This window comes from Chiloscyllium punctatum, chromosome 26 (assembly GCF_047496795.1).
Source record: "Chiloscyllium punctatum isolate Juve2018m chromosome 26, sChiPun1.3, whole genome shotgun sequence".
Classification (NCBI taxonomy): domain Eukaryota; kingdom Metazoa; phylum Chordata; class Chondrichthyes; order Orectolobiformes; family Hemiscylliidae; genus Chiloscyllium; species Chiloscyllium punctatum.
This window is the reverse complement of record NC_092764.1, coordinates 10,629,993-10,657,549: the sequence shown is the minus strand read 5'-3', so window position 1 is coordinate 10,657,549 and position 27,557 is coordinate 10,629,993. Positions and strand designations below refer to the sequence as shown.

At 42.8% G+C, this 27,557-nt stretch overlaps 1 protein-coding gene across 6 annotated transcripts in view; it reads right to left on the bottom strand.

Annotated features, from left to right (window-relative positions):
* The window catches only part of cdh8 (cadherin 8), a 286,471-nt gene that overhangs the window by 128,606 nt on the left and 130,308 nt on the right, over nt 1-27,557 (bottom strand). For all 6 annotated transcript variants that reach the window (XM_072595844.1, XM_072595841.1, XM_072595838.1 and 3 more), the window contains exon 4: nt 4,248-4,367. In XM_072595844.1, coding sequence (XP_072451945.1) covers nt 4,248-4,367 — 120 coding nt within the window. The remainder of the gene's footprint in view (nt 1-4,247; nt 4,368-27,557) is intronic.

Genomic DNA, 27,557 nt, shown 5'->3' with positions numbered 1-27,557 from the left:
GGTTTGTTCGGCCATTTCAGAGGGCAATTGAGAGCCAACCATATCGCTGTGGTTCTGGAGTTATTTTCAGGACAGCCCAGGTGAGGAAAGCAGATGTCCTTCACTGAATGACGCTAGTGAATCGTTTTTTCTGACGATTGGCAATGGTTGCACGGTCATCACTAGAATGTTAATTCCAGATTTTTAAAAACTGCGTTCAAATTCCACCATCTGCCGTGGTGGGATTCAAACCCAGGGCCCCAGAACATGAGCTGAGTTTCTGAATTAATAATCTAGCCACCACGAGATCGTCAGCTCCCCAAATCAAAGCAAAATCCCTGCTGATACTAGAAAACTGAAACAAAACAAAGATAATGCTGGAGAAACTCAGCAGATCTGGCAGCATCTGTACAGATGTTAACATTTTGAGTCTGATATGACTATTCTTCAGAACCAAGAGGGTTTAAATGGGGTATAAGTGCCACCATTTCCCAAACTGTTCTGATTCTGAAGAATAGTCATACCAAACTCGAAACATTATCTCTTGTTTCCCTCTCTCCACAGATGCTGCCAGACCTGCTGAGTTTCTCCTGGCTTGCAGTAATGTAAGATATGTACTTTTGTGAGTGAATGGCAAATGTTTATATTGATCATAACCATGTACAGAGGGAGGTAAGAAGGAACAGTGCTCATGCAGTTCTGTGAGATTTCATTCAGCGATGATCTTTGCACATGCTCAGTGGCTATATCCAGAGGAAAGCTACAATTCCCTTTACTCTAACATGGCTTGTCATCCTCACTCAGACATGCTCTGCAAGTCTTTCAGAGGGCCCCACTGGTTTCACTCTGACAAGCTGAGGACTGGAAGAAAGATATTTTACAAGACACTTAACTATTTTATAGAGGTTTTCTCTGTCTGACTTGTGCAAACAATGATCGGATTAGCAACGCTATTTAAATTTGCCTGGTGGCAAGTTTCGTGTTGTGAGGTAGAATGACCATGAGGTTACAAGATCACAAACTCATTCTGACGAGTACACAGCATAGCCTTATATACTGTCCTCTCAGCTCTAACAAACGGTATGTTAAGCTATCCCAACATAGGAGCTGACTGGCAATCTGCAGCCAAGCAGAAGATATTTTGTAATTTAATTTGAGGCTATTAATTGTCAGCCATTGTCTAATTGCTCAATTCTGCCGCTGCGGAGGATGTGCTATAAAGAAATATCTCAGTTTTAGACTTAAACAGACGAGGAAGGGAATTATAGTGCGCTTGTAAATTCTATCAAACCTTCATAGAAAGAAAATAATTGCCTCAATCTTAACAGCAACATATATCTCCCTTTGAGATAGAGAAGAAAAAAGAGGAGGGGGAAAATGAGTCAACAAATTGGAATGAATGGTTTGCTTCATTTCTGTAATAATCTCTTCCGACCAGCTGCCAGAACTGCTGCTCTTTAACTATATCGTGAAAAATTACCCAACGGAAGGAAAATGAATAATGCTTTGTGAAACATATACATAAAATGTTGGCTGACGTGAACTATTTGTTCCCTGCTTGTACCCCTACATAGGATCACTTTCCCTAAATAACCCAGAAGTATTGTGCAACTCAGAGTCATTAAACAAACAGAAAAATTACAAGTGCTGTATTTTATGGAGGGGGAGCAACTAATAAAGAAATAAATGTTTTAAAAACAAAAGTATCTGAATCACAGTGTTATTTTCATATTCAATCCCTGAAGAATGTCCAGTGGTAGAAGGGTTGACATCATCTCCTGTCCTGTACGATTCTATGAGCGTTTCCAGAGAAAGGTCTTAGACATGAAACTAGAGAGTTATGTTTGAAAAGCAACTATGTGCAGATGTAAATAGTAGAGTGTTTGAGTACATAGGGAGTTTAAAAAGTCTTACATCATGCTAGGAGGAAGGAGCCTCACCATGTCTAATCCACACCATGAGAGCAATTTTAAACTAACAATTCAGTCCAGGATTAGTTGCAATGGTGGGTTGGCATAATTGGCTAGTTTTACTCTCCAATAAGGTCAGAGAGTAAGGCTGAGAGGGCTGCAATGGCTTTTTCCACTTGCCAAGTTATGTTACAATTCTGATCCCTCGCCACTTGGTCTCCAAGGCTCACCACAGAGGTACAAGGTGGTGAGATAGAGCGAACCCTCTTCTATTAACATTAGATAGCTGGCTCAGGCAGGCCAAAGGAGAAATCTTGGAGATGTTCTCCCTAACCTTTCCAAGTACAACCACAGTTGTCTTCATCCACAATGGATGACCAAAGATCAGCAGCAAGGGAACAAAGTAAACCCGGAAGCACCCGGTATTCCCTGGAAATGTCTCATCTTCTCACCAGTATCTGCAAATGCACTATCCCTGAGGCTCCTTCCTCCTAGCATGACGTGAGACTTTTTAAATTCCAAACAGTCTACTATTTACATATGTACATAGTTGCTTTTCAAACATAACTCTCTAGTTTCATGTTCAAGACCTTTCTCTTCAAATGCTCACAGAATCATAAGGACAGCAGATGCCCATCCTCATTCTAGATTCACGTCTTCTCTCTTACTGCTTCCAGAGTCATGTAATCAGTTCCACGTAATCGAATATACTGCAGTAGGCAGTCCATTTATCCAAACAACTGATATAATTGGCTGCGCTGGATTGAGTTAAATTTGTTTTAGCAATAATGCCTCTAGCTTTCGGTCAGAAGGCCCAGGATCAAGTCCTGTCTGCCCTGGAGGTACGTTATAATAATTTGAAGCAGGTTGATGAAAATATCTGTTCCTACTTTCTGAGCCAGGAGACCCAGGTTCAAGTCCAACTTGCTCCAGAGGTTGGTCATAACAATCTTAAACGGGTTGGTTCGGAAAATATCTAAAAACAGAAGTTGCTGGAGAAACTCAGCAGGTCTGGTACCATCTGTGGAGAGAGATTAAGAGTTAACATTTCAATTCCAATACAACTATGCTTCAGAATATTCTGAAGAAGAATCATATTGGACTCAAAAATTGTTAACTTTCTCTGCTGGCATGTAGAGGCCATGTTTTGCTTTTCTCTTGCATTTTCTATTTTTGTTTAAGATTTCCAACATCCAAAATATTTTGCCTTCACTTACTGAATTTGAATGGATTTTCAATATTTATCTAGAACCACTGAGGCGTGATATTGAGCCATGGTTCCTTCATTTTGGAAGAGCATTGCCAATTCTCAACCAATCATATTGAGTAAAATTATTGTAATATTAGTAATAGACATAGGGATGTGCAGCACGGAAACAGACCCTTCAGTCCAACACATCTATGCCCACCAGATATTCTAAATTAATCTAGTCCCATTTGCCAGCACTTGGCCCATATCCCTCGACACCTCTCCTATTCATGTACCTATCCAGATGCCTTTTAAATGTTGTAATTGTACCAGCCTCCACCACTTCCTCTGGCAACTCATTCTATACATGCATCACCCTTTGTGTGAAAAATTGCCTCTTAGGTCCCTTCAAACATTTCCTCAACCTATGCCTTCTAGTTTTGGATTCCCCCACCCCAGGGAAAAGACCTTGTCTATTTACCCGACCCATACCCGTCATGATTTTATAAACTTGTATAAGATCACTCCTCAGCCTCTAATGCTCCAAGGAAACAGCCTCAGCTCATTCAGCCTCTCCCTAAAGCTCAAACCAGCCAATCCTGGCAATATCCTTGTAATTTTTTTCTGAACCCTTTCAAGTTTCACAACATCTTTCCTATAGCAGGGAGGCCAGAATTGAATGCCGTATTCCAAAAGCTGCTTACATTGTTTTACAACTGAGGATGCAAAACCCCTTGGGCTAAAATCTACTATAGAAATAACAGAGAGGAAAGCAGTTCTTTTATTATTTATGTATAAGTGAAACAGCTACTATGAGCACAAAGCATGACCAACAAGAACCATCAAAGCAGAGTGGAAGGAGATTCTGTGTAGTTTGCATTTAAGGTGAGCCAGAGATTTACCAGATTACAGGGCTGCAGTCTCACTAAAGAGAAACAGAGTGTGTGTGATTTAATCTGAGGATCACCAGGCCTCAGGTAAGGGAGGAGATTGAGAAGGAGAATTCTTCATTCGTAACCTCAGCTGGTGTGGGAATTGAGCCCACACTGTTGGCATCACTCTGCATTACAAACGGGTGTCCAGCCAACTCAACTCAACCCATTTGAGTCTGTTCATGCAAAAGTCTCAAGATAAAGAGGGAATTGGGAAAGTTAACAATGATCACCTACCGGTGTGCGGCTCGATGGAAAAATATGGCTGTCCTTCCAGGATGCTGTACACTAGTTTTGCGCTGTTCCCGTAAACTGGATCATCAGCATCTGTTGCAGTTACCCCCATAACTGATGTACCTGTTGGAATGGCAAAACAAAGGATTTTCAGGAGCAAGCAAAAATCAACATTTCTTTGATGAATCCACTGAATCATAAAATTGGAGGTATAACCTACAGTGAAGAAGGTTACCTCAGAGCACAATGGGATCTTGATCAGCTGGGACACAGGTTTGAGGTATGGCAAGTGGAGATTAACTTTGATAAATGAAAAGTACTGCATTTTGACAAGCCAAAGCTGAGCAGGACTACATGGTTGATAGTAGGGCCCTGGAGGAGTGTTGTTGAACAGAGAGACCTAGGGGTGCAAGTACATAGTTCCTTGAAAGTAGCGTCACAGGTAAACAGGATGATAAAGAAAGAGTTTGGCATGCTTGCCTTCGTTGCTTAGACCATTGATTACAGGAGTGTGATGTCATGTTGCAATTGTTAAGGAGATTGGTGAGGCCTCTTGTAGAGTACTGTGTACAGTAATAGTAGGAAGGATAATATTAAATTGGAAAGAGTGCAGAAAAGATTTACAAAGACGTTAGTGGGACTGGAGAGTTTAATTTATAAAGAGAGGCTGAATAGGCTGGGACTTTGTTCCCTGGAGCGCAGGAGGTTGAGAAGTAACTTTACAGAGGTCTATAAAACCATGAAAGGCTTGGATATGGTGATTTGGAGACACCAGTGTTGGACTGGGGTCAACACAATAATCACACAACACCAGGTTATAGTCCAACAGGTTTATTGGAAGCACTAGCTTTCAGAGAGCTGCTCCTTCGTCAGGTGGTTGTAGAAAATAAGATTGTAAGACACAAAATTTATAGCAAACGTTTACAGTGTGATGTAACTGAAATTATACTTTGAAAAAGACCTGAATTATTTGTTAAGTCTCTCATCTTTTAGAATGACCATGTTGGTTTCAGTTCTTTCATATGTAAATCACAATACTTTTTAAAGAAGTTACATTCCCAAATGAATTGGTGTCATGTCGGCCTGGATAATGCATTGAAGGTGTGAACTTCCCTGTGAGGCTGTCTGTACCACAATGGTCAGACTGATTCTAATCTAAAAAATGAATTTACAGAATCTTACATGGATTCATGCAGTTTTTGAGCAAAGTAAAATGGAATTCTGCAAGCACCAATTCACCCCACAAACTTATATGTAAATGTATATGTGTGCATGTGGATGTGTGTGTGTTGGGGGGTATAAGTCTGTGAGAGGATGTATGTGGGAGTGTATGTGTGAGCGTATGAGAGAGGGTCTGCATGTGTGTGTGTATGTCACCCCACAAACTTATATGTGTATGTGTGTGTGTGTGTGTGTCTGTGTGTGCATGTGTCCAGCTGTCTGTGTGTGTGTATATTGTAGCCAAGTTCAGTACCCATGCAGATGGCCTCAAATGGGACCGAGGGTTCATGTCACACTATGGGTGACCCCATTGCACTAACACACACATAGACACATGCACACACAGACACACACACACTCTCCTACAGACACACACACTCATGCAGACCCTCTCTCTCATCCGTTCACACATACACTCCCAGAGACACCCTGTCACAGACTTATATCCCTTTACACTCATGTGCACACACTTTCTCACAGACATACATAACCACCTCCCCATCCCCGACACACACACACACACACACACACACACACTTACACATATAAGGTTGTGGGGTGAATTTGTATTTGCAGAATTACATTTTACTTTGCTCAAAAACTGCATGAGTCCATGTAAGATTCTGTAAATCTGTTTTTTAGATTAGAATCAGTCTGACCATTGTGGCACAGACAGTCTCACACAGGGCAGCTCACACCTTCAATGCATTATCTGGGCCAACATGACACCAATTGTTAAAGCTCACTTGAGAATGCAACTTCTACAAAAAAGTTTTGCAATTTACATATGAGAGAACTGAAATCAACATGGTCATTCTAAAAGATGAGAGACTTAACAAACAATCCAGGTCTTTTTCAATATATAATTTCAGTTACAGCACACTGTAAACTTTTGCTATACATTCTGTGTCTTACAATCTTATTCTCCACAATCACCTGATGAAGGAGCAGTGCTCTGAAAGCTAGTGCTTCCAAATAAACCAGTTGGACAATAACCTTGTGTTGTGTGATTTTTACCATAGATATGGTGAATAGCAAAGGGTTTTCCTGAGGGTATGGGAGTTCAAAACTAGGTGGCATAGGTTTGAAATGAGAGGAAAATGATTTAACAGGGACCCAAGGGTCAACTTCTCACACAGGGTGGTGCATATACGGAATGAACTGCCAGAGGAAGCAGTAGATGCAGGTACAGCTAAAATATTTAGAAGACATTTGGACAGGTATATAAATCCGACAAAAAATATATAGAGTAATGGGCCAAATACAGGCAAATAGGACTAGTTTAGTTTGGGAAACCTGGTCGGCATGAATGATTTAGACTGAAGGGTCTGTTTCCATGCTTACAACTCTAAGTAAGGAGAATCCAAAGGGTTTTTATAAATATATTAAGGACAAAAGGGTAATTAGGGAGAGAACAGGGCCCCTCACAGATCAACAAGATGGCCTTTGTGTGGAGCCACAGAAACTGGGGGAGATACTAAATGAACATTTTGCATCAGTATTTACAGTGGAAAAGGATATGGAAGATATAGACTGTAGGGAAATAGATAGTGACATCTTGCAAATTACAGAGGAGGAAGTGCTAGATGTCTTGAAATGGATAAAGGTGGATAAATCCCCAGAACCTGATCAGGTGTACCTGAGAACTCTGTGGGAAGCTAGAGAAGTGATTGCTGGGCCTCTTGCTGAGATATTTGTATCATCGATAGTCACAGGTGAGGTGCCGGAAGATGGGAGGTTGGCAAACGTGGTGCCACTGTTTAAGAAGGGTGGTAAAGACAAGCCAAGGAACTATAAACCGGCGAGCCTGACCTCAGTGGTGGGCAAGTTGCTGGAGGGAACCCTGGGGGACAGGATGTACGTGTATTTGGAAAGGCAAGGACTGATTCGGGAAAGTCAACATGGCTTTGTGTGTGGGAAATCATGTCTCACAAACTTGATTGAGTTTTTTGAAGAAGTAACAAAGAGGATTGATGAGGGCAGACCAGTAGATGTGATCTATATGGACTTCAGTAAGGTGTTCGACAAGGTTCTTCATGGGAGACTGATTAGCAAGGTTAGCTCTCATGGAATACAGGGAGAACTAGCCATTTGGATACAGAACTGGCTCAAAGGTAGAAGACAGAGGGTGGTGGTGGAGGGTTGTTTTTCAGACTGGAGGCCTGTGACCAGTGGAGTGCCACAAGGATCGGTGCTGGGCCCTTTACCTTTTGTCATTTACATAAATGATTTGGATACGAGCATAAGAGGTACAGTTAGTAAGTTTGCAGATGACACCAAAATTGGAGGTTTAGTGGACAGCAAAGAGGGTTACCTCAGATTACAACAGGATCTGGACCAGATGGGCCAATGGACTGAGTAGTGGCAGATGGAGTTTAATTCAGATAAATGCGAGCTGCTGCATTTTGGGAAACCAAATCTTAGCAGGACTTATACACCTAATGGTAAGGTCCTAGGGAGTGTTGCTGAACAAAGAGAACTTGGAGTGCAGGTTCATTGCTCCTTGAAAGTGGAGTCACAGTTAGATAGGATAGTGAAGAAGGTGTTTGGTATGCTCTCCTTTATTGGTCAGAGTATTGAGTACAGGAGTTGGGAGGTCATGTTGCAGCTGTACAGGACATTGGTTAGGCCACTGTTGGAATATTGTGTGCAATTCTGGTCTGCTTCCCATCAGAAAGATGTTGTGAAACTTGAAAGAGTTCAGAAAAGATTTACAAGGATGTTGCCAGGGTTGGAGGACCTGAGCTGCAGGGAGAGGCTTAACTGGTTGGGGCTGTTTTCCCTGGAGCATCGGAGGCTGAGGGGTGACCTTATAGGGGTGAACAAAATTATGAGGGGCATGGATAGGATAAATAGACAAAGTCTTTTCCCTGGGGCTGGGGAGTCCAGAACTAGAGGGCATAGGTTTAGGGTGAGAGGGGAAAGATATAAAAGAGACTTAAGGGGCAACTTTTTCACGCAGAGGGTGGTACGTGTATGGAATGAGCTGCCAGAGGATATGGTGGAGGCTGGTATAATTGCAACATTTAAGAGGCATTTGGATGGGTATATGAATAGGAAGGGTTTGGAGGGATATGGGCCGTGTGCTGACAAGTAGGACCAGATTGGGTTGGGATATCTGGTCAGCATGGACGGGTTGGACCGAAGGATCTGTTTCCATGCTGTACATCTCTATGACTCTAATCCAACACGCCATTTCTCAATGCAAGAACATATGATTGTCTCTTGGATTAAGAAAACAGAAGATATTGGAATCAGATAGCAACTCATACATTGACAGTGAGGATTATGAAAACAGGACAAAAGATAATAGTTGGGAGGAGGGTTGAATGCAGAGGAAAATGATGATAAAGAACAATGGAGAGGTGAGCCTGTTCAAGCTGGGGCTCCTGACATTGGAAAAGAAACAAATACTTTCCTTTAAAGCATCAGATTCTGTCTGAACAGCTGAGCGTTTCCAGAACTTTCTGTTTTCATTTCAGCTTTCCAACACCTGTCATACTGTGCTTTTCTAATTATCTCTTCAACCCATTTCTCCAAATTAATGAGCTTCTGGGGAATTTATTCCACACTTTGGTTACAGGTTGGATTAAAAAGTTTTGCTTGGCTTCCTTTCTTACTCCTGCTTTGCTCATTTTTAGAATCAGGAATAAAAGTCAATTAAACTGCTAACAAAGCACTGGGATTTATTTCCAGTGGTGTAGAACTTAAACTTGTATTGTGCTCTGCATTTACAATTTTTGCACGGTCTTGCTTCCAAACCTAATAAAAGGCATCAATGCATTGGAAGACTACAAATCATAATTACGAGGATAGTACTAAAATTGAGGGATTGGAGCTATTGGGAAAGATTGAACACTTTGAGGCCATTTTTCTAGAGCCCTGACAACTGCTCATGTGTGGAAAATCATGGATTCTACTGGTGTCCAAGATGACTACTTGTGTAGAAAGGGCTCCCAAATACATAATCTTGAGCTCTCTACCCTCAAAAACCATCTCCAAATCATTTATATAAATCAGAAAGAAGCAAGAGTCCCAATGCTGATCCCTGGGGAATACCATTTCAACTCAATTCCAGTCTGAGGAATACCCTTCTAGCAACCTTCTACCTGTGTGCCCACTTTACTGATTTTTATGTTCTTTTGAACTTCTACACAGATTGCATCATGGAATTATAAAAGTTTACAGTACAGTAGGAGGCCATTTGGACTATTGTGTCTGTACCAGCCCTAGAAAGAGCTCCCCAACTTGTCCCATTCTCCAGCCTTTTCTCCATAGCGCTATAAATTTATCACTTCTAAATATCCAGAGCTCGAGCAGCAGACAGAGACACAGTGTCACATCCATAAAGCTGGGAGTTACATGGACAGCATGTTTAGTGAGGTGGTCACACTGCTGCTCAAGGGACTGGAGGAAAGACAGGAAGGTGGTCAGGCAGTCAAAGAGACTCAGATAGGTACAGCAGGAGTCCCCCTTGGGTCCACTTCAAAAATCAATTTTGGAAACTGATCAGGGTGCTGGTTCCTCAACAGAGTGCAGTCAGAGCCAAGTGTTTTCACCCAGAGGGTGGTGGGAGTCTGGAGCTCACTGCCTGTAAGGGTGGAAGAGGCTGAAATCCTCTTAACTTTGAAGAAGCATTTAGATTTGCAATTATAATGGCAAGGCATATGGATCAAGTGCTAGAAAATGGGATGAGAATAGTCAGGTGTTTTTGGCCAGTGCAGACGTGATGGGCCAAAGGGCCCTCTGTGCTGTAGATCCCTCTGACTCTCAGACTTAAAAGTGATCTGATTGTGATCTTTAAATTGATGAATCATTTGGGAAATGTAGATGCGGGATGTTTGCACATGTGGGAAAATCCACAACTACAGGCCATAAATACAAAAATAGGTTCCACAGGGAAATGACGGACAGCAATCAGAAGGTGGAGCCCACGACCACATGCTCATTTAAGGCTAAAAATACCTGGATTCTTTCAAAAGGAAACAAGGTGAATTCAGGGAAGGGAAAGGCTTATTGAAAGGTTGAGTTAAGTTAGATTACATTTGAGGTAACTTGTACTGAAGCACAGATTAATTGGACCAAACCACCTGTTTCTGTAGTTTCCATGGACTTCTATGTAATTATTCTGCTATTGGAATGGAGGACATCTCTGCCTGGAATAATATCATTAAGTACTATTATGTCGAAAACTATCATTCAACCAGGTCAGGTGAATTGGCCATGGTAAACTGCCCACAGTGCGAGGTGCATTAGTCAGAGGCAAATGGGTTGGGGTGGGTTACTCTTCGGAGGGTCGGTGTGGACTGATTGAGCTGAAAGGCCTGTTTACACACTGTAGGGAATCTAATCTAATCTAAACACATCCTTTCTGTTCAGAAGCAAGTTTGACACCTAAATATGAAATTTTTGAGGTTGCACTAACTTTCACCACCACTGCAGCCTGTTACTGTTCCTCCTCTAACCTTTCAACCAGCAGCATTATGTTCGTTACTTGTGTCAAACCTAACTGAGCATAAATAATCCCTCCCTGTCATATTGGATTGGAATTTACGACAGAAAAAACAGAGAGGATCACAGTGCTTATTATTACTGCTGTGCAAATTGGACAATAGCTATCAGTGAGTGCAATGTGCAGTTCAATGTAAACAATGGGGGCTCGCTACCTAAACTCTGTTCTTCTGCCATAATCTGTGTACAGATAGCATCCCATTTTGGGGACTCTCATTCAAATGCATTGAAAGGCCTTACAATCCTGTAACAGTGTGCTGCCAAAAGTTAAAGTCACTTTATTTCATTTGAAATACCCATTTCACGTCTTAATTAAGGTGAAGATCTGGTGTCATAGCTCAGGAAGTGGTGTCCCTGGTTTTGAGCTGGGAGCGGTTTGTTCAAAGGCCCTGAGTCAAGTTTTATGTTGCAGAGGAGACCATTCAGCCCATTATGTCTGCATTCACTCTCCGTTTGATCATTCTGAGGTGGATCCATCTTCCAGCCTTTTTCCCAGACCCTTGCATATTGTTTGTATTTAAGTAATCATCAAATGCCTTAGTTAACTCTGCTCCATCTCACTTGCAGGCAATGCATTAGACATCTAAACCACGTGTGGAAATAGATTTTTTTCTCTCACATCACATTCACTTGTTTTGCAAGTCACTTTAAATCTCTGCTGTGCTGTGCTTGATCCTTCTCGAGTGGGAGCAGCATCCTCCTTAACCACTCCATCCATTTTCTTCATGCTTTTGAAATCAGCTCTCCCATTAACCTTCTCTCCATAAAGAATTTCCCTGAACCTTCTCATCCCTGGAAGCAATGTGGTAAATCTCTGCACTTCTATAGAGAACTGCACTCTATCTTCATTGAGTTCACATCTGTCATTTACTGTGACTCTTAGAATTGGACATAATACTCCCACTGAAGTCTAACAAGTATCCTATTCAATTCAGCATAATCTCCTTGCTTTAGTTCTTTACGTCCTTATTAATAAAACCCAGGACATCGTCTGCTTTATTAATTGCTCTCCACCTGTCCTGTCATCCTCAATGATCACACTGCACACATAGACACCCATGTCTCTCTCTTCCTGTGCCACCTTTAGAGTTGTGTCCGTTATTGTACTTTGTCTGCCCATGCTCTTCCGACCAAAGTGCATCATCTCACACTTCTTTATGTTTAGGGTGTAGGTTTGCTCACTGAGCTGTAGGTTTGATATCCAGACGTTTCATTACCTGGCTAGGTAACATCATCAGTGGCGACCTCCAAGTGAGGCTACACCCTAAACCTCAACCAGAGCTACAAACCTTCACAAACCTTGCACTTCTTTATGTTGAATCTGCCAGCTGTGTGCCCACTCCACTGACTTTTCTATGTCCTTGAAGTTCTGTACAGATTATGTCATAGAATCATGGGATTTCACAGAACAGAAGAAGCCCACTTGGCCCATTGTGTCTGTACTGACACTTGAAAGAGCTACTCAGCTAGTCCCATTCTCCAGTCCAAGTCCATAGCCCTATAAATTCATTACTTTCAAATATCCAGCTCTCTTTTGAAACTTTCTATGTAATCCACCTCCAAAACTCTCCCATGTTCCATGTTCCAAATCCCAGCAACTCTCTGAGTAAAGACGTTTCTCCTAATCTCCCTCTAGCTCTCTTGCTGACAATCTAGAAATTATGACCCCTCAATACTGATATACCAATGAGTAGAAACAAAATATCCTTCTTCATCCTGTCAAAATTGTTCATAATTTTGAACACCTCAATAAGGTCACCTCTTAACTTTCTCTGCTCCAAAGAGAATAAGCCCAATCTCTATAATCTTTCCTTATATCTAAAATGCCTCATTCCTGGTGTCAATCTAGTAAATCTGCTTTGTGCACTCTTCAGGCTTTAACATCCTTCCTTCAATAAGATGCCCAGCACTGATCACAATGCTCCAAATAAAATCTGACCAATGATTTGGAGAGATGTAACATCACTTCTTTACTTTTATACTCCATCCTCTACTTATAAACCCAAGGATCCTATAAACCTTCTTAACACTTATTTCAGCTTGCCTGACCACTTTCAGAGAATCATTCGCATGGACCCTGAGGTCCCTCTGCTCCTGTATTCCCTTCAAAGAGTAAAGGTTAGAGATCAATGACAGCTGCAGTTAATGTACAGGCCATCCGTGATCAGGCTGAAAGGGCAGACCAACTATTGTCTCACTACGTAAAGCAGACAGAGTAGCACATCCTCCACATACTCGTGCATTGTCTCTGTATTTCTTTTACCAAAATACCTTACCTCACACTTCTCTGCATTGATGCTTACCTGCCAGGTGCATGCCCATTTGGCCAACTCATCATTGTTCCTTTGAAGTCACTCAGCATCGTTCTTATAATTCACTATTCTCCCTTGCTTATTATCATATGTAAATTCAGAGATTTTAACCTCAAAACCCATCTCCTAATCATTTGTATAAAGCAGAAGGAGCAAGAGTCAACACTGATGCCTGGGGAACTCCACTTTCAACTCACCTCCAGTCTGAGAAATTGCCTGTTTCCTATCTTTTAGCCAATTTCTATGCTGTTCAGGACGCATCAATTAGATTAGATTAGATTCCCTACAGTATGGAAACAGGCCCTTCAGCCCAACAAGTCCACATTGACCCTCCAAAGAGTAACCCACCCAGACCCATTTTCCCTGCGCCTAACACTATAGGCAATTTAGCATGGCCAATTCACTTGACATGCACATCTTTGGACTGTGGGAGGAAACCAGAGCACCTGAAGGAAACCCACGCAGACACATGGAGAATGTGTAAACTCCACACAGAGAGTTGCCCGAGGGTGGAAATGAACCCAGGTCCCCGGAGCTGTGAGGCAACAGTGCTAACCACTGAGCCATTGTGCCATGAGTCATGTGGCACAGGATCAATACTTTCTGAAAGTGCAAATATATGACACCCATAGCACTACTCTAATCCTTTGCCTGTGTCAACTCATCACAGATCTCAGTTAAATTTATCAGACTAGACCCGCCTTTGTTAACTTCTTCTAGGAGAAAGTGAGGACTGCAGATGCTGGAGATCAGAGCTGAAAATGTGTTGCTGGAAAAGTGCAGCAGGTCAGGCAGCATCCAAGGAGCAGGAGAATCAACGTTTCGGGCATGAGCCCTCCTTCAGGAATGAGGGAAGTGTGCCAAGCAGGCTAAGATAAAAGGTAGGGAGGAGGGATTTGGGGGAGGGGTGTTGGAAATGCGACAGGTGGAAGGAGGTTAAGGTGAGGGTGATAAGGTGAGGGTGATAGGCCAGAGTGGGGGTGGGGGCGGAGAGGTCAGGAAGAAGATTGCAGGTTAGGAAGGTGGTGCTGAGTTCGAGGGTTGGGACTGAGACAAGGTGGGGGGAGGGGAAATAAGGAAACTGGAGAAATCTGAGTTCATTCCTTGTGGTTGGAGGGTTCCTAGGTGGAAGATGAGGCGCTCTTCCTCCAACCGTCGTGTTGCTATGGTCTGGCAATGGAGGAGTCCAAGGACCTGCATGTCCTTAGTGGAGCCACCACCAGGATATATTTCCCTCCCCTCCCCTATCAGTGTTCCAAAAAGACCACTCCCTCCGTGACTCCCTCGTCAGGTCCACACACCCTACCAACCCAACCTCCACTCCCGGCACCTTCCCCTGCAACCGCAAGAAATGCAAAACTTGCGCCCACACCTCCCCCCTTACTTCCCTCCAAGGTCCCAAGGGATCCTTCCATACCTGCCGCAAATTCACCTGCACCTCCACACACATCATTTACTGCATCCGCTGCAACCGATGTGGCCTCCTTTATATTGGGGAGACAGGCTGCCTACTTGTGGAATGTTTCAGAGAACACATCTGGGACACCTGGACCAACTAACCCAACCACCCCGTGGCTCAACACTTCAACTCCCCCTCCCACTCCACCAAGGACATGCAGGTCCTTGGACTCCTCCATCGGCAGACCATAGCAACACAACGGCTGGAGGAAGAGCGCCTCATCTTCCGCCTAGGAACCCTCCAACCACAAGGGATGATCTCAGATTTCTCCAGTTTCCTCATTTTCCCTCCCCCCACCTTGTCTCAGTCCCAACCCTCGAACTCAGCACCACCTTCCTAACCTGCAATCTCCTTCCTGATCTCTCCGCCCTCACCCCCACTCCGGCCTATCACCCTCACCTTATCACCCTCACCTTAACCTCCTTCCACCTGTCGCATTTCCAATGCCCCTCCCCCAAGTCCCTCCTCCCTACCTTTTATTTTAGCCTGTTTGGCACACTTTCCTCATTCCTGAAGAAGGGCTCATGCCCGAAACATCTATTCTCCTGCTCCTTGGATGCTGCCTGACCTGTTGCGCTTTTCCAGCAACACATTTTCAGCTGCCATTGTTAACTGTCTAATATTAACATATATTTTTCTCTAAATATATGTTTACCTGATCCCAAATCATGGGTCCTCAGTTTTCCCATTATTGGTGTCAAACTGAGAGATCTGTAATTCCCTGGGTGATCCTTTGCCTCTTTCTTAAACAACAATGTCACATTTGCAATCCTCCAGACCCATGGAACTAATCCATTGTTCAAACAGGCCTGGAAAATCTCTGTCAACAACTCTGCAATTTGCTCCCCTACCTATCTCAGCAATCTAGGGTGCATCCCATCCAGGGTTGGTCACTTCTCTATTGGAAAGCTACCAGATCTTTTAGCACCTCTTCTTTATATATCACTACAGAGCTCTGCACTCAGCATTCACATTTTCAACAGGGCCATTGGCACCATCTTCAGATTTGACAAGGGACAGAGCAAAGTATTTACTTAGTAACTAGCAAATCCTTTGCTTCAGTGAGCAGTTTACCGCACCTGTTCCTTCTGGACCCCACTCTATCAGTCACTAACCTTTTACTATTAGCGTGTTTATTTTAGTGGAGTCTGCCATCCTTTCCTTGTGCTTTCCCTGTGCCTTTCTCATTCCAGTCTGTCTCCACCATTTGTGATCCTCAACCTGATTTCTATTGCTATTGTTATTCTGGCATTCTTCATATACCTATCGACTTTTTCTTCCTTATTTTCTCAATCGTATTTTTTGACATCCAGGGTACTTCAAGATTTGGATGCCCAGTGCTTATCTCTCAGGGATATATACTGAGCTTGCACCTTTTTCATCTCTCTTTTTTCATCCACTGTTTTATCCAATATAATGAACTCCTCACAATTTACAATGCTTGCAATTTTTATATCACTTGCAAACATTGAAATTCTCAACTTTTGAGAAGAGTTGTAGCTCAGGTTGAGGTTTTGGATGTAGGTTTGCTCATTGATCTTGAAGGTTCATTTCCAGACATTTCATCACTCTACTAGGTAATATCTTCAGTGGGCCTCAGGCGAAGCACTGCTGAAAATTCCTACTTTCCATTTATATGTTTGAGTTTCTTTGGGTTGGTGATGTCATTTACTGTGGTGATGTTATTCCCTGTGGTGAAGTCACTTCCTGTTCCTTTTCTCAGGGGATGGTAGATGGGGTCTAACTCGATATGTTTGTTAAAAGACTTTCAAACAAAGACACGCATGAGAATTCCTAGAAGCATGGCATTGCAATCAGAAGGCTAAGTATTAAGATTCTAAAGATAAAATTCGCAGTCCCATTTAAATCCAATCTGGGAGGTAAGTTAATTGTTTGGATACTGAGCTTCTGCTGTGGTACAATGAGATTCAAGTCAATTGCAATAATAAAGTGGTGGAGGAATATGGACCAAATGCTCGCAAATGGGACAAGATTAATTTAGTATATCTAGTCAGCATGGAAGAATTTGACCAAAGTCTGTTTCCATGTTTTACATCTCTATGATTGTATGTGATTGATCACATGACTCCAACATCAGGAAGTGAGAAGATACCAGTCTTCTCATGTGAAGAGGGGATGTTATACACTGCACTGTAGAGCTGTGTGTGATAACCAATACACATTGTAAATAAAGGAGTACTACAGGACATTTGGATAGAATGAGTATTTTCTAATAATGAAGACCAAGCAGCCTTGAGAACTGTGAATATGTAGTAAGAGTAGACAGATATTGCAGGTAACTGTATAAAGCACAAGATAAAGCATGGTGGCAACTCGGGAGAGAAACCTCCAGAGCCAGAGTCTGAAATTTAAAAAAGGAGTTCAAAAGCCAAGCTGTAAAGGGAAGATGCCAAATGCAGGATAAAACCTCAGAAGATTGAGATAAAAGTTGGAACAGGGGAAGACCCTGAAGGCAAGGAAAAAGACCTTGCAAGACTTCAATTATGCAGGTACACAGCAGGAAGACGAGAGGGCAGGAGAAAATAACCTCAGAAGATGTTAAAATCAAGCCATGAACCAGGAAAGGGAAACAAGAGGATTGGAATAGTTTGATGGTAAGAAATGCAAACAGAGTACTTACCCACATTAGCCAGGTATGATAGTACATCGTATCAGGAGCCCTGTTAGAAACATTGCTCAATCATGTAATAAAAGCAGATAGCCCTCAATGAGGCCAGAAGAATGTTCTGGAAGCAGATTTTTCAGTGCTATTGAACAGCCTGAGGCCTACACTTGAAGGAGCAGTGCCAGTAAGTCAGCACTTTCTATAAGTTGTAGGCCCCATAGCTGGTAAGACAAGGGTACAGGACTGATGCATCGACTAAAACATTCTACATGTACTTTAATCCCAAAAGAAATCTAGTAAAAAAACAGATGGGATTTAATAATTGATCTCAGCATTTGGAAGAATCAAGAGGACTGTTTATTGGATTTGCACTCATTAGCAGGATGTTGTAGATATGAAGCTTTGAATTATGATCAATTTGAAACCATACTGTAGTTTTTATTGATATATAGAGGCCCTTTGGCCTATCAAGTCTGTACCACCATAAATACACTCACTCTACACTGCTCCGACTTTCCAGCACGAGACCCATAGCCTTGAATATTATGAAAGTTCTTGTGGGTGATCACAAGTTATCAGACTTCCTTCAACCTCAGGTGAATTTAATGCTGAAACAGGCAATCTAATTCTCGAGATAGGTAGGAAAAGAGAGATCCAAATTGATCAGTACTGGAAGGAGACCCAGAATTCTTCCAGCATAGCGAGATGTGTGAGTCTCATGATGACAATGTGACCCTCCAGAAAGCCCAGCAAAAGAGCAGGAATCAATGTCATCGACAATAACAAGTTGTCAAACTTGAGGCTTTAAGCAGAATCACAAGCACAAGGAATGTCCAGCAGAGGGAGACGAGTGTCATCAGTGTGACCAGTTGAGACTGTAACTCAGCAGCAACTTCACCACCTCAAAACTCAAAAAAAAGGTCCAACAAAAGGGAAATTTCCAGAGAAGCATAAGCATAGAATCCATACAGTGTGCAAATAGGCCATTTGGCCCAAAAAGTCCACAAGGGCCCTCCAAAGAGAATCCCAACCCGACCCATTCTTTTACCCTATTTCTGTACAGTTACCCCTGACTAATACACTAACTTACAAATCTCTGAACACTATGGACAATTTAGCACAGCCAATTCACCTAACCTGCACATCTTTGGATTGTGGGAGGAAACTGGAGCACCCGGAGGAAACCCACGCAGACACAGGGAGAATGTGCAAACTCCACACATCCCAAAGGAAATCTAGTGATAAAACAGATGGGATTTAATAATTGATCTCAGCATTTGGAAGAATCAACAGAAGACTGTTCCAACCTAAGGTTGGAATTGAACCTGGGTCCCTGGCACTTGTGAGGCAGCAGTACTATCTACTGAGCCATCATGCAATTTCACAGGAAAGAAAATTTTCAAGAATTTAAAGGTACAAAGGATGACATTCCTCAGGAGGTCAAAGAGAGTTTCCAAGAAGAGGTTAGATATCGAGTCATTTAGTCACAGGAATGTACAGCACAAAAACAGACCCATCAGCCCAACATGTCCATGCCGACCAGTTATCCCAACCCAATCTAGTCCCACCTGCCAGCACCCGGCCCATATCCCTCGAAAGTCATCCTATTCATATACCCATCCAGAAGCCTTTTAAATGTTGCAATTGTACTAGCCTCCACTACTCCCTCTGGCAGCTCATTCCATAGCTTCTATGGCTCGAGGGATCAAGGGATAAGCCATGATCCCTTTGAATAGTGGGGTAAGACTGTGGGATCAAATAGCCTACTTCTGTTCCCAAATTCTATGTTTCTATGTAAAATAGATTCTGGTCTATCAACTTAAAAGTACAAGGGTTTAAAGCAAAATTTAAACATGACACAAGGGCTGCTGTTTCAACACTGCAGCCAGCTTGCTATGGTTCAAGTCTGCAGCAGACGAACCAGCAAAAATAAAACTCCAAGGGCCAGGAGGCACCAATCTTCAGGTGATTGGGAAAGTCACAACAAAACTGAGTCACAAAGGGCAAAATATCAGTGAAACGTTATATATACAGAGGAATCCCAGAATATCTCAATGTTGATCAGAGGTTCATGCATTGGCTCAGGTGCCTTAAATAAAGTGAATATTGTATTTCAGAATGAAAACCAGAGAGGATTTCAGCAAGAATCTCCAAAGCTTTTCAAAGGTATAAGCGGCTATCAGATTACTCTGCAATCCCATCTGTTTGCAAACTTCCACATCCCATGATGGAAAGTGAAGATTTGGTTAAACAAGGTCAAATTGCCAGCGAGAGAAACAACACAATGATGCTCAGGATTTGTAAATATCTCCAAGACAAATGGAGAACAGTCAATTAGCCATGCAGAACTTGAGTACTGCTGAATAAAAAGGACAAATATGGTCAAAACCTTCATTTTTTTATTCTTTGAGGTATTCGAAAGTGTTTAAAAATGTGTTGTTGGAAAAGCGCAGAAGGAGAAGGGCTTATGCCCGAAACGTCGATTCTCCTTCTCCTTTGATGCTGCCTGACCTGCTGCGCTTTTCCAACAACACATTTTTAAGCTCTGATCCACAGCATCTGCAGTCCTCACTTTCACCTAGTATTCAAAAGTGTACTGATGTAAACAACATTTTATACTATATGAGGGGACAAACGTGAGGTGATGCATTTTGAAAGGTCAAGTACAGTGGAAATTATACAGTGAATGGAAGAACCCTTCAGAGTATTAATATGCAGAGGGAGCTGGGTGTGCAGGTTCACAGATCACTAAAGGGGACAGCGCAGGTAGACAAGGTAGTAAAAAAGACTTATGGCATGCTTTCCTTCATTGGAAGGGGATTGAGTATAAGAGTGGACAAGTTATGCTGCAGCTTTATAGAAGTTTAGTTAGGCCACACTTAGAATATTGCATACAGTTCTGGTTACCACACCACCAGAAGTATGTGGATGCTTTGGAGAGGGTACAGAAAAGGTTTACCCAGGGATTTTAGCTATGAAGAAAGGTGGGATATACTGGGTTTGTTTTCACTGGAATGCAGAAGATAGAGAATGTGGTGCGAGAAAAAGCTCAGCAGGTCAGGCAGCATCTGAGGAGCAGGAGAGTCGACGTTTCGGGCATAAGCCCTTAATCAGGATCGATAAAAGTCAGCCTGGGAGAATGAATACCTGTTAATGGGGACTATTAGCAATGGGTAGTGTGTTAGGGTAGCAATTGGGGTGGCACGGTGGCTCAGTGGTTAGCACTGTTGCCTCACAGCGCCAGGGTCCTAGGTCCTAGGTTCAATTCCAGCTGCAGGTGACTGGCTGTGTGGAGTTTGCACATTCTCCCCATGTCTGCATGGGTTTTCTCCAGGTGCTCCGGTTTCCTCCCACAGTCTAAAGAAGAATTGGCCATACTAAATCACACCTTAGTGATAGGTAGATTAGATTAGATTTCCTACAGTGTGGAAACAGGCCCTTCAGCCCAACAAGTCCACACCAACTCTCCGAAGAGCAACCCACCCAGACCCATTCCCCTACATGTACCTCTTCACCTAACACTACGGGCAATTTACCCTGTCCAATTCACCTAACCTGCACATTTTTGGACTGTGGGAGGAAACAGGAGCACCCGGAGGAGGAAACAACACCCTGACCAATCAGCGTCTATCTGCCCAATCTGAGAAATAAGATTGATAGTTTACTGCTCTTGGTAAATCACCACGTCAATCATGGCCCAACCAATCAGCACCCTTTTCTAATGCTGTCTAAATTAGTGTCCCTTCTCTCAAGTCAAGGAGCTGACGAGCACAAGATGAGATGTTTCCGATTCTGTTGAGTAATGTTGAAACTCTGCAACCAAGGATGTTCCCTCTGATATGAAAATGAAGAACCTCAGGGGTTAATGTTCAAAAATTAGTATTGCCAATTTCAAAAAGAGATCAAATGGCTTTTTTCTTTCTCTTAGCAGATTGTGAGCCTTTGGTACACTCTGCCTGAAAAGGACTGAAATCACACAACACCATGTTCTAGTGCGACAGGTCTAGCACTGACATCTCCATATCAGGATAGGGGGTCCTTGAATTTTCTTCTTAATTCTTATTAAGAAGAGGGTGAAAAATTATGGGGTAGACAACAGTGTGGGTTTGTGATAAACAGAAAGCATTAGTAAACCTCAACAGGTCTAGCAGCAACAGTGGAGAAAGAAATAAAGTCAACCTTTTGACTATATTTTCTTCTTTGGAATCTTCTTTGGAACTGAACTATATCAGACCTCCACAACTCTTGTAGTTTTATAGTGATGTTGGTTGGAGGTTACAATCAAGTTAGCCATGACTTTATTAATTGGCAATGCTGGCTCAAGGGATTAAATAGTCACCTCCTTCTCCTTGTCCATTTGTTTGTGTATAACTTTCTATTTACAGCATGTTCCGGTTTATAAGGAGTTGAAGAACCTTACTTAGCGATCAGGAGGTGCACCATCCCTGATGTTGTTATGTGCAGAACCCACAACCTGAGATCATCTAGACCAGTATTTGTGTTGGTAGCAGCAATGGCATCTAGCTCAAGATAAAATACCCCACACTGTCACAATGTACTCTAGCTATTGCTTAGGGAGGCAGTGAATATGTTGGTGCATCAGGAATTCCATGTAACTCACAACAATGGCAACAACAAAAGGTACCAAAAAGCTGTTAGAGTATCAGACAGTTAAATAAATTCTGACAAATGCTGAAATTTCTTTGCCAAGCATTCTTCACACTTTCCCTCACAGCAATTCATCCGGGCCAACAATCCAAGTGTGGAAACCAACATTTGTGACTTTTCCGGAAGGTTGGCTAATTAGCCAAACAGGGTTAAATTGAAAAGTGTGTCGCTGGAAAAGCACAGGAGCTCAGGCATCATTCAAGGAGGAGGAGATTCAATGTTTTGGGCATAATCCCTTCATCAGCCATTCCTGATGAAGGGCTTCTAGCCAAAATATCGACTCTCCTGCTCCTTGGATGTGCGTGATGTGCTGTGTTTTTCCAGCGACACACTTTTCGACTGTGAACTCCAGCATCTGCAGGCCTCACTTTATCCAAATAGGTTTAAGTCAGAGTTCCCCAAGACCTTCGTTAAATTGAATACAAAACCCCTGTTCAGATAACACATTGCATAAAGGTAACTCAGCCTATCATCCTGACGCATAAGCGAATGCTTGAGATACATGTGTACAAGTTCTGTCAATTGGAAAAAATATGACTTCAGTTAATCTATCTGACTACATTGCTAGTTTCATGAGTGATGGTCATGAAATGACTGAGTTATTGCAATCACCTGTTTCATTCATTCATACCCTTTAGAGAGGTCTTGCTACAGACTGAGTGGAATGTGATTGACTCTTAACTGCCCTCAAAAATGGTCAAGCAAGAAACTCAGGTGACTAATCACCACCTACTCAAACGCAATTAGGGATGGGCAATAATTTCTGGATTTGCTTGTTGTTTACATTCCAAGAATGAATATTCTTGTCACGGTGGCTCAATGGTTAGCACTGCTGCCTCACAGCACCAGGGATCGAGGTTTGATTCCAGCCTCGGGAGTCAACTCTATTTGGCTAATTAGTCAACCTTCTGGAAAAGTCACAAAGGTTGTTTTCCACACTTGGGTTGTTGGCCCGGATGAATTGCAACGAGGGAAAGTGTGAAGAATGTTTAGCAAAGAAATTTCAGTCTGTATGGAGTTTGCACATTCTCCCCATGTCTGTATGGGTTTCCTCTGGGTGCTCCAGTTTCCTCCCGCAGTCCAAAGATGTGCAGGTCAGAATTGGCTACGCTAAATTGCCCATAGTGTTCAGGGATGTGTAGCTTAGGTGCATTAGTCAGGGGAAATGTGCAGTAATAGGGGAATGGGTCTGGTTGGGTTACTCTTCAGAGGAGAAAGTGAGGACTGCAGATGCTGGAGGTCAGAGCTGAAAATGTGTTGCTGGAAAAGTGCAGCAAGTCAGGCAGCATCCAAGGATCAGGAGAATTGACATTTCAGGCACAAGTCCTTCTTCAGGAATGAGGAAAGTGTGTCCAGCAGGCTAAGATAAAAGGTAGGGAGGAGGAACTTGGGGGAGGGGCGTTGGACATGCGATGGGTGGAAGGAGGTCAAGGTGAGGGTGATAGGCCGGAGTGGCAGTGGGGGTGGAGAGCACCGCCTTCCTAACCTCCAATCTTCTTCCTGACCTCTCTGCCCCCACCCCAACTCCGGCCTATCACCCTCACCTTGACCTCCTTCCACCTATCGCATTTCCAACACCCCTCCCCCAAATCCCTCCTCCATACGTTTTATCTTAGCCTGCTGGACACACTTTCCTCCTTCCTAAAGAAGGGCTCATGCCCGAAAGGTCGATTCTCCTGCTTCTTGGATGCTGCCTGACCTGCTGCACTTTTTTACTCTTCAGAGGGTCAGTGTGGATTTGTTGGGCCAAATGGCCAATTTACACACCGTAGGGATTTTAGCTATCAAAAGAAAAAGTGCCATCTTAGATAGGTTTTCAAATGCTCTATTCCCCACTAACTAACTCCTTGTACTGGTGGTTTTAGTAATTCCTGCCAGCTAAGCTTCTGCATCATTGACATAACATTAACTTATAAATTAACTTAACTGGCTTACTTAATGAAAGATGAAGTAACCCCTCCAATCCAAAAGGCACCCCTTGTGCCCACTGTGCCCCAACTGGGATTAATCTAGGCCCTTTACACAATCAGGCTCAATAACTCATCTCAGCAACTTCATCAAATGAAGATATTAGTTACTACAGTTGTGCTCTTCACAGTACATAGAGTTCAAAGTGATGACAAAACAGCTATTGCAGCCAGTTTATTTTAAGTAATTAGGTTAGGGAAGACCAGAAATCATCACAAGCGAGAGAACTAGGTTAGATGTCAAGAGGTTGTTAATGTCAGAGGGAACAGTATGCCTGTAGTGAATACTGATTTGCTAAATTACTTCAACTGAGAGCTGGGCCCACTTGTAGTTGAGGTAGAGATTACCATGAACAAGAGGTCAGCACATACTGACATTAATAAAGGCCAGTACAGTCTCTTGCATGGACAATTTTGAATTATAAGAAAGTCAGGGAGAAAGTTTCCAGGAAACAAAACACATCCATTGGCAGCGATTGTCTTAATTTAGCTCTGCAAGCTGATCACATGGTTTGAGGTGGAGAGCTAATGAGTCACAAGCCTACAAGGATCACAGTTGCGTGGGATAGGCTTCGTATATTATTTAGAACTTGACCCTTGATATTGATGTAAGAAGATAAAAGATAGAAGCAGAAGTACATGGCCACGTGAACCTGCTCTTCCATTCAGTATGAAGATCACCATAACTAAGTTTAGGCCTCAGTTCATCACCTGCTTCCTGGGCCTCTTGATTCCCTGAGAGACCAAATGTTGGTCTATCTCCAGCGATGGCAAACCCATAACCATTCTGGAGCAGAGAATTCTAAAGATTCACAATTCTGAGTCCAATCTTCCCTCTCCCCTGATAATTTTATTTTCTTTGTTTGTTATGTACATCATCAAGTAGCCAGTCCTCAGCAAGTATTAGTTTAAGGCAAGAGACCATGACTCGCATGTCAGGTACTTGATCTGATGGGACCAGCCAGAGAGTCGGCAGAATTTACTAAATGACGCAAACAAGAATAAGCAAAGGGCAACATGGCGATGAGCATACAACTAAATAAAAGCCAGCACTAAATTTAAGCCTGAGTACTTAATTACTAGGCTTGCTGCCATTATTGCACTGCATCTAAGCTCAGGGAGACTGTGTCATTGATTAATACACCACTATATTTGGAGCTTGAGGAAGCCCAGCGCTACCAGTAATTTGCTGTATCAATCTTTTAAGTAAAATGTACAATATATGCTTTCCTCAAGCCAACCCCACCTCCCCTCTGTGCCCCTTTGCTTTATCCAGTGAACTTAAAGAATCCCATGATGTTGGTTAAAGATGAGATTTCTTCGCTGTTTTGACCAATGCTATAACTAAATTCAGATTTTCAGGGATTTTAGAACTCAGCCACAGGATATGAGCATCTCTAGCCAGTCTAGCATTGCTTGTCCATCCTGAATTGCTCAGAGGGCAGATAAGAGTCAACCACATTGCTGTTGGTCTGGAGTCACATGTATGCCAACCAGGTGTGGATGGCAGATATCCTTCCTTAAAGGGCACTGGTGAACCAGGTAGGTTTTTACAATACTTAGCATTAGTCAAATCGTCACCATTAGGCCCATGTTTGATTCTAGATCTTCACTGAACTCAAGTTTTGCCATCTGCCATGGTGGGATTTGAACCAAAATTACCTGAACATTAGCATAGAATTCTATGACACATTTTGAACCAAAATTACCTGAACATTAGCCTAGAATTCAGTGACATTACAATTGTAGTACTGCCTCCTGGCAATCTAAAACAGAGCAGGGTTGGTGATTAACAAATTGCAATTAGAGTGGTGCTGGAAAAGCACAGCAGGTCAGGCAGATCCGAGGAGCAGGAAAATCGATGTTTCGGGCAGGCCATTCCTGATGAAGGGTTTTTGCCCAAAACGTCGATTTTCCTGCTCCTCGGATGTTGCCTGACCTGCTGTGCTTTTCCAGCACCACTTTAATCTAGACTCTGGTTTCCAGCATCTACAGTCCTCACTTTTGCCTGCCTAGTTGCAATTCGATTGATGCCTCGGAACATAAGACATTAGATCAAGAAAAGAGTATTTGGCCGTTCAAGTCTGTTTCCCTGTTAAATAAGATCATGGTTGATCTGGTTGTGGTCTCAACTCCACTCTCCTGTCTGCCCTCCTTAACCATTGATTCCTTTATCTATCAACAATCTATTGAGGTCAGTGTTGAATAGATTTATAGGCCTGGCCTCCATTGCCTTCTTAGGAAAGAGAACTCCTTGTTTTAACAACTTTCTGAGGGATAAGGAGTCTTGTCATCTCTGTCTTAAAAGGGAGTCTCATTTTTAAGTTACTTCCTTAAGTTCTAATCCCCCGACCCCCCCACCGCCCCCCCACACACAGAGGAAATTTCTTCCAGATACTCACCCTGTCCAGTTCCCTCAAGATTTCATATCAGGGCTCCCTGAATTAGGTGTAGGAACTTCAGAATGGGGTGGGGGAGGGGGTGGACCTCATGGAGATGGTGAGGAAAGAGATCAGTCTGAAACTGGTACAATTGGGAAAAGGAATGAGTCAAACAGTCAGGGTAGGCTGGAACAAAGCAGAGAACAAGATAAATTAAACTGCATTTATTTCAATGCAAGAGGCCTAACAGGGAAGGCAGTTGAACTCCAGCCATGGTGAGGTACATGGGGCTGGTATATCATACCAACCACAGAGACATGGCTCAGGGATGGGAAGGACTGGCAGCTTAATGTTCAAGGATACAAATGCTGCAAGGAAGGACAGAAAGGGGCCAAGAGAGGAGGGGGAGTGGCATTTTTGATAAGGAATAACATTGCAGTTGTACTGAGGGAGGATATACTTGAGAATATGTCCAGGGAAGTTATTTGGGTGGAGCTAGAAATAAGAAAGGGATGATTGTCTTATTGGGATTGTATCATAGAACCCCCAATAGTCAGCAGGAAATTGAGAAACACATTTGTCAGGAGATCTCAGCTATCTGTAAGAATAATAGGGTGGTAATGGTGTGGGATCTTAACTTTCCAAACATATACTGGGACTGCCAAAGTGTTAAGGGTTTAGCTGGAGAGGAATTTATTAAGTGTGTACAAGAAAATCTTCTGATCAGTTTGTGGACGTACCTACTAGAGAAGGTGCAAAACTTGACCTACTCTTGGGGAAATAAGGCAGAACAGTTGACTGAGGTGTCGGTTGGAGAGCACTTTGGGGCCAGTGACCATAATTCTATTTGTTTCAAAATAGTGATGAAAAAGGAGAAACTGAATCTAAAAGTTAAAGTTCTAAATCGAGGGAAGGCCAATTTCTTTTTTGAATTGGAACTCCTATATTGTGGAAACAAGCCCTTCAGCCCAGCAAGTCCACACCAACCCTCCGAAGAGTAACCCATCCAGATCCATTTCCCTACCCTATATTTACCTGACTAATACAGCTAACCAATACATCGTGAACATTATGGGCAGTTTAGTATGGCCAATTCACCTATGCTGCACATCTTTGGACTGTGGGAGGAAACTGGAGCATCTGGAGTGCACCCAGCACACACAGGAAG